The 15,000-nt window shown below is 40.2% G+C and overlaps 1 protein-coding gene across 3 annotated transcripts in view; it reads right to left on the bottom strand.

Annotated features, from left to right (window-relative positions):
* Nucleotides 1-15,000, bottom strand: part of LOC128666014 (neuron navigator 2-like) — a 127,292-nt gene that overhangs the window by 44,697 nt on the left and 67,595 nt on the right. For all 3 annotated transcript variants that reach the window (XM_053720364.1, XM_053720365.1, XM_053720366.1), the window contains 3 exons: nucleotides 8,693-8,776; nucleotides 6,025-6,136; nucleotides 3,796-3,941 (listed from right to left, as the gene is read on the bottom strand). In XM_053720364.1, the coding sequence (XP_053576339.1) occupies nucleotides 3,796-3,941; nucleotides 6,025-6,136; nucleotides 8,693-8,776 (342 nt within the window). The remainder of the gene's footprint in view (nucleotides 1-3,795; nucleotides 3,942-6,024; nucleotides 6,137-8,692; nucleotides 8,777-15,000) is intronic.

Below are 15,000 nucleotides of genomic sequence, written 5' to 3'. Positions count from 1 at the left end.
CCGGATCGGGGGCTACTCCTTCATGCTGTCTTGTTAGCAGTGGCAGGCTTCTTGGCCTGCTTACCTTTGTTCCAGCCTTGCATTGGTTTCCAGGCTGGTTTGGGTTGTGAGGCATTACCCTCTTGCTTAGAGGATGCAGAATTAGAGGCTGGTCCATTTCTGCGAAAGGGACGAAAATTAGGCTTATTTTTAGCCTTAAAAGACCTATCCTGTGGAAGGGCGTGGCCCTTTCCCCCAGTGATGTCTGAAATAATCTCTTTCAAATCAGGTCCAAATAAAGTTTTACCTAAAAGAGTTAGCCAATTTAAGTGCGTGAACTCTGTCCATAACCTCCTCATATGGAGTTTCTCTACTGAGCGACTTTTCTAGTTCCTCGAACCAGAACCACGCTGCCGTAGTGACAGGAACAATGCATGAAATTGGTTGTAGAAGGTAGCCTTGCTGTACAAAAATCTTTTTAAGCAAGCCTTCCAATTTTTTATCCATAGGATCTTTGAAAGCACAACGATCTTCGATAGGAATAGTAGTGCGTTTGTTTAGAGTAGAAACTGCCCCCTCGACCTTGGGGACTGTCTGCCATAAGTCCTTTCTGGGGTCGACCATAGGAAATAATTTCTTAAATATAGGGGGAGGAACAAAAGGTATGCCGGGCTTTTCCCACTCTTTATTTACTATGTCCGCCACCCGCTTGGGTATAGGAAAAGCGTCGGGGGGCACCGGAACCTCTAGGAACCTGTCCATCTTGCATAATTTCTCTGGAATGACCAAATTGTCACAATCATCCAGAGTAGATAACACCTCCTTAAGCAGTGCGCGGAGATGTTGTAATTTAAATTTAAATGTCACAACATCAGGTTCAGCTTGATGAGAAATTTTTCCTGAATCTGAAATTTCTCCCTCAGACAAAACCTCCCTCATGGCCCCTTCAGATTGGTGTGAGGGTATGACAGAACAATTATCATCAGCGTCCTCTTGCTCTTCAGTGTTTAAAACAGAGCAATCGCGCTTTCTCTGATAAGTAGGCATTTTGGATAAAAGATTTGCTATGGAGTTATCCATTACAGCCGTTAATTGTTGCATGGTAATAAGTATTGGCGCACTAGATGTACTAGGGGCCTCCTGCATGGGCAAAACTGGTGTAGACACAGTAGGAGATGATGTAGTATCATGTTTACTCCCCTCATTTGAGGAATCATCTTGGGCAATATCATTATTTGTGGCAGTACTGTCCTTACTTTGTTTGGACGCTATGGCACAATTATCACATAAATTTAAATGGGGAGACACATTGGCTTTCATACATATAGAACATAGCTTATCTGAAGGTATAGACATGTTAAACAGGCTTAAACTTGTCAACAATGCACAAAAAACGTTTTAAAATAAAACCGTTACTGTCACTTTAAATTTCAAACAGAAAACACTTTATTACTGAATATGTGAAAAAGTATGAAGGAATTGTTCAAAAATTACCACATTTTCACCACAGTGTCTTAAAGCCTTAAAAGTATTGCACACCAAATTTCAGAGCTTTAACCCTTAAAATAACGGAACCGGAGCCGTTTTTCAATTTAACCCCTATACAGTCCCAGATACAGTCTTTGCTAAGACCCAACCAAGCCCTGAGGGGAATACGATACCAAATGACGCCTTCTAGAAGCTTTTTCAGAGATTCTTAGATCCACACACATGCATCTGCATGCCCTGTTCTCAAAAAACAACTGCGCATTAATGGCGTGAAAATGAGGCTCAGTCTATGACTAGAAAGGCCCCCTGACTGAAAAAGGTGTCCAATACAGTGCCTGCCGTTTTATAAACGTTCCCCAAGATTATAAATGTCAATTGTTAGCCTAAATTTGAATAATATGCACAAATAAAGCAATCGATTTAGCCCATAAAAATGTCTACCAGTTTTTTAGCCCATAATAAGCCCTTTATTCTGTTTGTTTTTGACTAAGAAAATGGCTTACCGGTCCCCATGAGGGGAAATGACAGCCTTCCAGCATTACACAGTCTTGTTAGAAATATGGCTAGTCATACCTTAAGCAGAAAAGTCTGCTAACTGTTTCCCCCAACTGAAGTTACTTCATCTCAACAGTCCTATGTGGAAACAGCAACCGATTTTAGTTACTGTCTGCTAAAATCATCTTCCTCTTACAAACAGAAATCTTCATCCTTTTCTGTTTCAGAGTAAATAGTACATACCAGCACTATTTTAAAATAACAAACACTTGATAGAAGAATAAAAACTACATTTAAACACCAAAAAACTCTTAACCATCTCCGTGGAGATGTTGCCTGTGCAACGGCAAAGAGAATGACTGGGGTGGGCGGAGCCTAGGAGGGATCATGTGACCAGCTTTGCTGGGACTCTTTGCCATTTCCTGTTGGGGAAGAGAATATCCCACAAGTAAGGATGACGCCGTGGACCGGACACACCAATGTTGGAGAAATATATATATATATATACACAGACATATATATATATATATACACACACACACACAGACATATATATATATATATATATATACACACACACAGACATATATATATATATATATATATATATATATATATATACACACACACACACAGACATATATATATATATATATATATATATATATATATATATATATATATACACACACACACAGGCATATATATATATATATATATATATATATATATATATATACACACACACACAGACATATATATATATATATATATACACACACACACACACACACACAGAGACACACACACATGCACTTATATATACACAGACACACACAAGTTTATATAAATATATATATATGTAAAAAGTGCACACAATGTGCAATACAGTGCAGTAAACCAGCAGGTAAAAATGTTATTGCGTAGCAGTGGAGCAGGAATTACTACTGGTGAATTAAATACTAAAAGACTATTAAAAGCAGAAATGAGGGTTTTTAACTAAACTAAAGAGTAAAAATTAAAAAAAGTGTGCCCTATACCTTTACTCCACCCCCACAAGGAACCTTGTTTATATGATACAAAGAATATAAACACAAACAAGAAGTCACAAGTTGGTAACAATGTAACAGAATTTATAGGTAAATGATCTCCGTTCTCATTTCAGCACTGCAATGTTTACAAGAGCAATATAATCTATTTGGATTTGTTAAGAACTTAAAATGTATTGTTGGAGCATCAGGACCTGCTCCTCCCCAGGACTCTGCAATTCCCTTTATTATCCTCCCCAACACCCTAAATCTGCTTCCTAAGACTGTACGATCACATCCGCAGACTTCTTCATATGGGGTTTTCCCCCGTTTTATAATATATTATTTGTTTTTATTTACTGTATTTCTTTTTTCTCTCACAATGTATCAGCGTCATTGTGTACGCCTACTTGTACCAAGCCCTACAGAATTTGATGGTGCTTTACAACTAAATAATAACAATAATGATAACACTTTTTGGCTGTCTGACAGCCTTATGAGGGCTTAACAGGACAGGTCTTACCTAGAAGACCCATGCAACAAGTGATGCACAGGGTACGTTGCTAATGGTACATCTAATAACATAAATGAAACTCAGGGTTCTATGGAACATAGTTCTGGAATCTCTGTTCTATTTCACTCTAGCCACATACATCTGCCTAGTTATCTGCTAATTACAGAATAACATACAAAGGTGTTGTTTAAGTATAGCTGGCTCAGAAAGCTCCAGTGTATTCCGTGCATAGGACCATGTTGCTTCTATTGCTATTAGATAATACATTATTACATGGTAAATGTGCTTTACCCAGTTTTTTCTTTTCTTCTTTTTTGAATCACTGTCAACGTTGCTGCCGACACTGGAATGGCTTGTTGCACTGTTAATACTGGATACGCTATCTGATGAATGCTGTCTTCGGATCCGTAAGTCAGGGGGCTGGGATGTCCCATTTCCTTCACATAAGCCAACAAGAAGAAAATTAAAAGAACTGAAACCCTAAGATGGTCTATAACACATATGAATCAGCACTATTTAAAAAAGTTAAAATACTATTTTCATGAAAAAAAATATTAAGGTAGGCTCAAGAGCAGCAATACACTACTGGGAGCTAGCTGAACACATCAGGTGAGCCAATGACAAAAGGCATATATGTGCAGTAACCAAGCAGCAGATAGCTCCAGTGCAGTCTACATAGCTATGGTTTTCAGCAAAAGATACTAAGAAAGCAAAGCAAATTTGTTAATAAACTGTAGTAGTAAGCTGTAAATATGTGTTTTTAACTTTACTTTCTTTTTAGGGCCCAATTGCTCAGTGGCTGATAAGCAGGACTCTTTATGAATGGACAGCAACATGCCTCACAAACATAAAAATAATATTAATAAATTATATATTGGAAACAGAAGAACAGAAAGAGCGCAACCACGACTCAAGGTAAAATGTTTAATATCTTTACTCTGAGCATATAATAAATTGCACTTACAAGAAGATTAAAATAACAACGCACAGTCTGTAATTTCTGGTTTCTGAACAGCTGATCCTGCTTCCACCTCCGTACACCTTTAGCGTGGGAAGTCCGTCACCAGCAATATCGAGGTACGTCTTTTTATCCCTTGAAGTAGCAGTGATGTCTGTAGCTTTGTCCCAGTCTAGACTGCTACTTCAAGGGATAAAAAGACGTACCTCGATATTGCCAGTGACGGACTTCCCACGCTAAAGGTGTACGGAGGTGGAAGCAGGATCAGCTGTTCAGAAACCGGAAATTACAGACTGAGTGTTGTTCCAAAGGCGTTGTTATTTTAATCTTCTTGTAAGTGCAATTTATTATATGCTCAGAGTAAAGATATTAAACATTTTACCTTGAGTCGTGGTTGCGCTCTTTGTGTTCTTCTGTTTCCAGTGTCGTTGTTGGCTGAACACTCACGAATTCAAGAAAACAGGAGACACTTTGTATCCAGTAGAAACAAAGGGTTTCTTTCAACAAAGGATCTACCATACTCTCTGAGTCACAAAGGTGATTTATGGTCAGTATAATACTGGGAACAATTGGGAAAATCCTCCCTTAATAACACATATATCTACTTGATAGAGTTGTGATACATAGAAATCCCCCCTTAATAACATATATATTTTCTTGATAGAGTTGTGATACATAGAAATCCTCCCTTAATAACATATATATCTACTTGATAGAGTTGTGAAACATAGACATATTTATTTACTGTATATATTTTAAATTTTGCCCTATACTCAAGGCTATTAAATTTTCAATGTTGTATTAAGACAATTATTTTTTGACAGAATCTGCGTTTAGAATATCCAGCTTTGTAATAGAAAGAGTGTCTTAAACAGTGCATACGATTGAAGCCTATAGTAATTTTCGGTTAGCGCAGTTTGTTTTTTGGTTGAGTTTCTTAATAAATTTTATATATATATATATATAGGACCTTGACGAGGTACCTGGGCTTGTCCCATTTGGCCAGATGCGGTAACTAACCTTTCCATTTTTGCTTTTAAATCTTAGCTAAGAGCTTGTAAGTGAGTGCTGGGTTTTCTCTGTGTGTTGTATTAATTTGTTTTGTAATTTCCCTATGGTTCTTGCACCCAGACCTGACTGGGGTTAACTGCCTGTGACTCTGTGAGCAACACAACTTCCTGTGAGTGCCAGTGGCACCCAGGGCTGAGCATGTTGCAGGGTCATGGGATGTGTACCCGGTCCAGTATGAGAGTGCAGTTCCCGTCCGTGTTTTGTGTATATATATATATATATATATATATATATATATATATATATATATATAACAACGTTTCATCTGGAAATAATGTAACACATTGGTTTAGTTATAGTGAGAGCCAATATACACCAATGGCGTTTCTGTTGCTCAGCTGAATAGTTTATATTGTTTTCAGCTTGAGGGGATTGTGTGCCATTTCTTACAGACATAGTGAGTCTACCTCTTGGAGGACAGTTGCATCAGAAATGAAACAGAACAACAGGAGTCCCTTAGAGATCTGCAATTAGCGTGATACGTGTCTTACCTTTACAGCTGAGCTCTGGTGTGTTAATTACACCGTTTATGGCAGCCTGGGCAGCAGCGTTGTGCTTTTTCAGGAGCTCTATGGTTTTCCGTAATTCGTTCAGCTCTGAATCCTGCAGCCAAAGCATTGAGAAGATATAAGTAATGGCATTTTTTTATTTAACATCTACAGGACCTACAACAGTATCTAGAATCACTGAGGTGGATACAATGGACTTACAAGCTAGCACATCAAACTTACAAGGGACATTTAATATTTCTTTATTGTAGGTAAAAAATAAACAAACTTTGTTTACTCCAACTTGTAACCTAGGTTTTGGAAAAACATTAAATCAAGCAGTTTTTACATAGCAATGTCTTTAATATCTGCAATAAATATGATCACCAACTTTTTTAAACTGAAGACGTAAGGAGAGGTTTGTTTTTTGTGTGAATGTGCTCTCTCAATATTTTATATAAAAAGGCAGCATAAAAACAGAAAAACAAACGGTTTAGCATGCATTAATTCCACATAAATACAGACTGAAATTCAAGTGACTATTATGTTTATAGAATTGCATCCATAATCCTGGGGCCCCATTACTTATGCGGTGTCGCCCGCAAAAGCCGTTCTATAAAAGCGGTTTTGTTATCCTATATACAGCGCCGCATATAAATGCGGGACGTATATTTCACCCGTCGCCTGCAATTTTTACTCCCATAGGCTAACATAGGACCACGTAGCAAATTGGTATCCAATATCCAGCGCAAGGACTTACGTGGCGAAAATGGAGAAATCTTACTCCATTTTTACCTCGCCATAAAAGGCAGCCGTAGCAGGCCTTGTGCTGAGTATGGGAGCACCGTAACTCCCGAAAATGCCTGCAAAAATAAACACCTATAAACACCAATAGGATGATAGCTACTGAAATTATATTGGCTATTCAATTCAGCCAATAGAATTTCAGTAGCTCTCATTCTATTGGCTGATTTGAACAGCCAATAGGATTTGAGTAGCTCTCATCCTATTGGCTGATTTGAATTTGAAGAATCAAATTAGCCAATAGGAATTCAAGGGACGCCATTTTTAATCGCGTTCCTTGAATTCTCTATCCAGTTTGCGGCGAAGATCGTACGAAGAGGCTCCTCCACGCTCCATGGCTCGGCAGTCTTCAGTTCCAGGGTCGCCGGTCTTCAGCTCCGCTCCGCAAAGGATGTTCCAGGAAGAAGAAAGAAGCGGTCACCGCTTGGAAGAAGACTTCACCGCCTGGAACAGGACCTTCTCCGCCGGACTTCAGGAACGGTGAGTAGCGACCTGGGGCTTAGACTTTTAAGTTTTTTTTTTTTATTTTATTTAGATCGGGTGGGCAGTAAAAGAGCTAAATTCCCTTTTAAGGGCAATGTCCAACAAATGCCCTTTTCAGGGCAATGGGTAGTTTAGGGTTTTAAGTGTTCGGTTATTTTATTTGGGGGGCTTTGGTGGGTGGGGGGTTTTACTGTTAGCGGGGGGCTTTGTGTATTTTCTTGTAAAAGATCTAATTATCTTGGGGCAATGCCCTGCAAAAAGCCCTTTTAAGGGCTACTGGTAGTTTATTAGAGTAGGGGGGGCTTTTTGTATTTTCATAGGGATTAGTTATAATTTTTTAAAATTTGGTAATTTTCTTTTTTATTTTCTGTAATCTTAGTTTTTTTAATTTTCTGTAATTGTAGCTTAAAGGGACAGTCTACTCCAGAATGCTGATTAGACTGTCCCTTTAATGTATACTTAGTTTATTTGTATTTTTAAAGTAGTGTTAGTAGTGTTAGGTTTGATGGTGGATTTAGGGGTTAATAATTTAGTTATTACTTGCGGTGTGGGCTTGATGGCGGATATAGGGGTTAATAGTTTAATTAGACTTATTGCGTTGTGGGGGGTTGTCGGTCTAGAGGTTAATACATTTATTATTAGTAGTGAGAGGTGGATTGCGGATATAGGGGTTTTTATGTGTCGGGCTTATTTTTGGGAGGCGTGTTAGACTTTTACGGGAGATTTGTTATTTTCTTTACTTCTCTCACTGGCGACTCCAGAAATTTGTATTTACGCTCATTTCTGGACATCGCTAGTTTATCAGACTTACGGCACTTTATGAGCTGCCGGCAGGGTATATGTAATACCCTGATGTGCAAGGTGAAATTACGGGTGGCGCGGGTTGCCGAGCTTGCGCTGAAGCCTGCGCCGAATAAGTAATTGCGCCCCTGGTGTTTAATTCATCTGTTGCCTGGTCAATATAAATTCCAGTTGACAGCCTGATAAGGTGGCTGTTAATATTCTGGCCATATCACTATAACGACAGCGGAGATCTCTACTGTAACCAGCTTTTGCTGGTTAAACAGAGGTTTAGCCATATTGATTTCCATTGTGACAATTTTACTAGCAAAATGTGCATTGCTTTGCAGTCCAGAGACATATTGTTTCATTACGGAATCTAATTTCGCTTGCTGTGTCCAATAAGGGTCAGATATAAATCAGCTCCTGAACTGACCAAGCAATCACTTCATAGTGCAGGGTTCATTACCCCATGATTTTAAGTGGTAAATTACAGGAAAAGCAGACATAAAAAATAAATAATGCTAATAATCATGCTGTGCTAGCGGAATAATGGTAAGTGTAGCTGTTAAAGACACTGTTGTAGAACTTTGTGTATACGCACCTTCTGCTCAGCAGACATTGTCAGACTCTGCAGTCTTATGGTCATATTACTTAGGCTTTGTTCAAAAGCGGCAACAAGATGAGCCTGAAAAACATAAGATCAGTACAAAAGTATAAGAGGTGGATGCCAAGTACTGCTACATAGGAAAGTGACACCTATGGTGAAGGAAGCAAATAAGCAGTTTATTCATCATCCATCTGTTTAGAGAGTCTGAACCCTGGCAATTTGCTATAATTATCAGTTTCTCTGTATGTTGACCCAAAAGTTTGTTGTTTTTTTAACATATTTATAGGGAAATTAGCTTAATTTTTTTTTTCCCCCCTAAAATATTTTACATGTTTTTTAAAGTATCCAAAAGATAAAGTTAAATATTTGCCTGAATACAGTGCAAAGCATGTATGGTTAACTGGTGGCCTGAAGGTGACAAGTGGCCCCAAGTAAAAGTCTTACTAATAATGTGTGCTTTGGGGTTAAGTCAACGCAGAAGAGCCGTAAGGAGCGGAGAGCAGCAGACAGATGGTACCCTGCAACCATACAGAAATCTGTCCCTGTGCCACTGGACTTTAATAGGAAATATATCATTATTTGTGTGTTTATAGCCATAAATTTATATGCAGCCCAAATATTAATCTGTGGCCATAACTGATGTAGTGAGGACTTCTCATTTTAAGTGGCGGTAAAGTCCAAATTAAACTTTCATGATTCAGATAGGGCATGTCATTTTAAACAACTTACCAATTTACTTTTAACGTCAAATTTGCTTTTGTGTCTTGTTTTTTATTTTTATTTTTTTAACGGCTAAACCTAGGTAGGCTCATAGGCTGATTTCTTAGACTCTGCAGTCCCCCTCTTATCTCACAGTCTAACTGTGAATAGCTAAAAACGTATTGTTTGTTCAAGTGTGCCATATAGATAACATTGTGCCCACTCCAGTGGAGTTATTTAAGACTAATTTCTGAAATGCAAGTCCGTCAAAAGATCTGAAATAAGGGGGCAGTCTGGAGAAGCTTAGGTACAAGGTAATCATAGAGGTAAAAAATATATTAATATAACCGTCTTGGTTATGCAAAACTGGGAAATGGTAAAGGGAAACTGTCGAACACAATCACATTTTATGTATTAGTCTTTTCCACTGGAATAATATATCCCGCTATGGGCTAGATTACGAGTGGAGTGCTATTTATCGCTCCGCCGCTAATGCTAATTTCATGCATCGGGTAGCACTCATATTACAAGTTGAAAGTAAAAAGTTTTCACTTGTGTGCAAAAAGTCAAACTTCAAATATTGCAACCGTGTTAACGTATTCCCTCATAAAAGTCAAAGGAGAAAGAAAAGTGGAAAAAAAACACCATACTCTCACGTAAACCTGATAGCATTTTCTCAAGTGTGCTCATCTGATATGAAATATGAATATTTCACATTTACATAGAACATGTTCGATGCATTCATAAATACATAATATATGATGGTATTTAAGTAAAGTACATATATATATATATAAATTATTCTATATAGGTATAGATATACACAGATATATGTAGGATTATCTATTTAAAAATACATAGAACATATTCTGTTGCAGAACATTGGAATGTGAAATATTTACAGTAATAACACTATAACATTTTATTAAATATGGATATTGCATAAATATGCTTTAACATGTTTTCATCTAATTGACTGCATAGGGCTTATATATATCAGGGATAGGCCCAGACAAAGGCTGTGGCGGACATTTCCAAAGTACAGACCTTAGTGAAGGACACCAAGGTACATTTGAAATGAAAAACATTATTTTATAGTGCTTGGTGTTATTATACTCTGGCTATACCCATGTGCCAGTGTCACTACTGTGTCATTATATAGTGCTGGGTGTTATTATACTGATGCAGATACCACTGACCCTATAACCAGCCCTTGTCTGGCTATACCCATGAGCTAGTGTCACTACTGTGTCATTATATAGTGCTGGGTGTTATTATAATGATGCAGATACCCCTGACCCTATAACCAGCCCTCCTCTGGCTATACCCATGTGCTAGTGTCACTACTGTGTCATTATATAGTGCTGGGTGTTATTATAATGATGCAGATACCCCTGACCCTATAACCAGCCCTCCTCTGGCTATACCCATGAGCCAGTGTCACTACTGTGTCATTATATAGTGCTGGGTGTTATTATAATGATGCAGATACCCCTGACCCTATAACCAGCCCTCCTCTGGCTATACCCATGAGCCAGTGTCACTACTGTGTCATTATATAGTGCTGGGTGTTATTATAATGATGCAGATACCCCTGACCCTATAACCAGCCCTCCTCTGGCTATACCCATGTGCCAGTGTCACTACTGTGTCATTATATAGTGCTGGGTGTTATTATACTGATGCAGATACCACTGATCCTATAACCAGCCCTCCTCTGGCTATACCCATGAGCCAGTGTCACTACTGTGTCATTATATAGTGCTGGGTGTTATTATACTGATGCAGATACCACTGATCCTATAACCAGCCCTCCTCTGGCTATACCCATGTGCCAGTGTCACTACTGTGTCATTATACAGTGCTGGGTGTTATTATACTGATGCAGATACCACTGATCCTATAACCAGCCCTCCTCTGGCTATACCCATGTGCCAGTGTCACTACTGTGTCATTATATAGTGCTGGGTGTTATTATACTGATGCAGATACCACTGACCCTATAACCAGCCCTCCTCTGGCTATACCCATGTGCCGGTGTCACTACTGTGTCATAATATAGCGCTGGGTGTTATTATACTGATGCAGATACCACTGATCCTATAACCAGCCCTCCTCTGGCTATACCCATGTGCCAGTGTCACTACTGTGTCATAATATAGCGCTGGGTGTTATTATACTGATGCAGATACCACTGATCCTATAACCAGCCCTCCTCTGGCTATACCCATGTGCCAGTGTCACTACTGTGTCATTATACAGTGCTGGGTGTTATTATACTGATGCAGATACCACTGATCCTATAACCAGCCCTCCTCTGGCTATACCCATGAGCCAGTGTCACTACTATGTTATTATATAGTGCTGGGTGTTATTATACTGATGCAGATACCCCTGACCCTATAACCAGCCCTCCTCTGGCTATACCCATGTGCCAGTGTCACTACTGTGTCTTTGTATAGTGCTTGGTGTTATTATACTGATGCAGATACCCCTGACCCTATAACCAGCCCTCCTCTGGCTATACCCATGTGCCAGTGTCACTACTGTGTCATTATACAGTGCTGGGTGTTATTATACTGATGCAGATACCACTGATCCTATAACCAGCCCTCCTCTGGCTATACCCATGAGCCAGTGTCACTACTATGTTATTATATAGTGCTGGGTGTTATTATACTGATGCAGATACCCCTGACCCTATAACCAGCCCTCCTCTGGCTATACCCATGTGCCAGTGTCACTACTGTGTCTTTGTATAGTGCTTGGTGTTATTATACTGATGCAGATACCCCTGACCCTATAACCAGCCCTCCTCTGGCTATACCCATGTGCCAGTGTCACTACTGTGTCATTATATGGCGCTGGGTGTTATACTGATGCAGATACCACTGATCCTATAACCAGCCCTTGTCTGGCTATACCCATGTGCCAGTGTCACTACTGTGTCATTATATAGTGCTGGGTGTTATTATACTGATGCAGATACCACTGACCCTATAACCAGCCCTTGTCTGGCTATACCCATGTGCCAGTGTCACTACTGTGTCATTATATAGTGCTGGGTGTTATACTGATGCAGATACCACTGATCCTATAACCAGCCCTCCTCTGGCTATACCCATGAGCCAGTGTCACTACTCTGTCATTATATAGCGCTGGGTGTTATTATACTGATGCAGATACCACTGATCCTATAACCAGCCCTCCTCTGGCTATACCCATGAGCCAGTGTCACTACTGTGTCATTATATAGCGCTGGGTGTTATTATACTGATGCAGATACCACTGATCCTATAACCAGCCCTCCTCTGGCTATACCCATGAGCCAGTGTCACTACTGTGTCATTATATAGCGCTTGGTGTTATTATACTGATGCAGATACCACTGACCCTATAACCAGCCCTTGTCTGGCTATACCCATGTGCCAGTGTCACTACTGTGTCATTATATAGTGCTGGGTGTTATACTGATGCAGATACCACTGATCCTATAACCAGCCCTCCTCTGGTTATACCCATGAGCCAGTGTCACTACTGTGTCTTTGTATATAGCTGGGTGTTATTATACTGATGCAGATACCACTGATTCTATAACCAGCCCTCCTCTGGCTATACCCATGTGCCAGTGTCACTACTGTGTCATTATATAGCGCTGGGTGTTATTATACTGATGCAGATACCCCTGACCCTATAACCAGCCCTCCTCTGGCTATACCCATGTGCCAGTGTCACTACTGTGTCATTATATAGTGCAGGGTGTTATTATACTGATGCAGATACCCCTAACCCTATAACCAGCCCTCCTCTGGCTATACCCATGTGCCAGTGTCACTACTGTGTCATTATATAGTGCAGGGTGTTATTATACTGATGCAGATACCCCTAACCCTATAACCAGCCCTCCTCTGGCTATACCCATGTGCCAGTGTCACTACTCTGTCATTATATAGCGCTGGGTGTTATTATACTGATGCAGATATCACTGATCCTATAACCAGCCCTCCTCTGGCTATACCCATGTTCCAGTGTCACTATTGTGTCATTATATAACGCTGGGTGTTATTATACTGATGCAGATACCCCTGACCCTATAACCAGCCCTCCTCTGGCTATACCCATGAGCCAGTGTCACTACTGTGTCATTATATAGCGCTGGGTGTTATTATACTGATGCAGATACCCCTGACCCTATAACCAGCCCTCCTCTGGCTATACCCATGAGCCAGTGTCACTACTGTGTCATTATATAGCGCTGGGTGTTATTATACTGATGCAGATACCACTGATCCTATAACCAGCCCTCCTCTGGCTATACCCATGTGCCAGTGTCACTACTGTGTCATTATATAGTGCTGGGTGTTATTATACTGATTCAGATACCACTGACCCTATAACCAGCCCTCCTCTGGCTATACCCATGAGCCAGTGTCACTACTGTGTCATTATATAGCGCTGGGTGTTATTATACTGATGCAGATACCACTGACCCTATAACCAGCCCTCCTCTGGCTATACCCATGAGCCAGTATCACTACTGTGTCATTATATAGTGCTTGGTGATATTATACTGATGCAGATACCACTGACCCTATAACCAGCCCTCCTCTGGCTATACCCATGAGCCAGTATCACTACTGTGTCATTATATAGCGCTGGGTGTTATTATACTGATGCAGATACCACTGATCCTATAACCAGCCCTTGTCTGGCTATACCCATGTGCCAGTGTCACTACTGTGTCATTATATAGCGCTGGGTGTTATTATACTGATGCAGATACCACTGACCCTATAACCAGCCCTCCTCTGGCTATACCCATGAGCCAGTATCACTACTGTGTCATTATATAGCGCTGGGTGTTATTATACTGATGCAGATACCACTGATCCTATAACCAGCCCTTGTCTGGCTATACCCATGTGCCAGTGTCACTACTGTGTCATTATATAGTGCTGGGTGTTATACTGATGCAGATACCACTGATCCTATAACCAGCCCTCCTCTGGTTATACCCATGAGCCAGTGTCACTACTGTGTCTTTGTATATAGCTGGGTGTTATTATACTGATGCAGATACCACTGATTCTATAACCAGCCCTCCTCTGGCTATACCCATGTGCCAGTGTCACTACTGTGTCATTATATAGTGCAGGGTGTTATTATACTGATGCAGATACCCCTAACCCTATAACCAGCCCTCCTCTGGCTATACCCATGTGCCAGTGTCACTACTGTGTCATTATATAGTGCAGGGTGTTATTATACTGATGCAGATACCCCTGACCCTATAACCAGCCCTCCTCTGGCTATACCCATGTGCCAGTGTCACTACTGTGTCATTATATAGCGCTGGGTGTTATTATACTGATGCAGATACCCCTGACCCTATAACCAGCCCTCCTCTGGCTATACCCATGTGCCAGTGTCACTACTGTGTCATTATATAGTGCAGGGTGTTATTATACTGATGCAGATACCCCTAACCCTATAACCAGCCCTCCTCTGGCTATACCCATGTGCCAGTGTCACTACTGTGTCATTATATAGTGCAGGGTGTTATTATACTGATGCAGATACCCCTAACCCTATAACCAGCCCTC

Source organism: Bombina bombina, chromosome 7, assembly GCF_027579735.1.
Source record: "Bombina bombina isolate aBomBom1 chromosome 7, aBomBom1.pri, whole genome shotgun sequence".
Lineage (NCBI taxonomy): Eukaryota > Metazoa > Chordata > Amphibia > Anura > Bombinatoridae > Bombina > Bombina bombina.
This window is presented reverse-complemented; position numbering and strand designations above follow the sequence as displayed.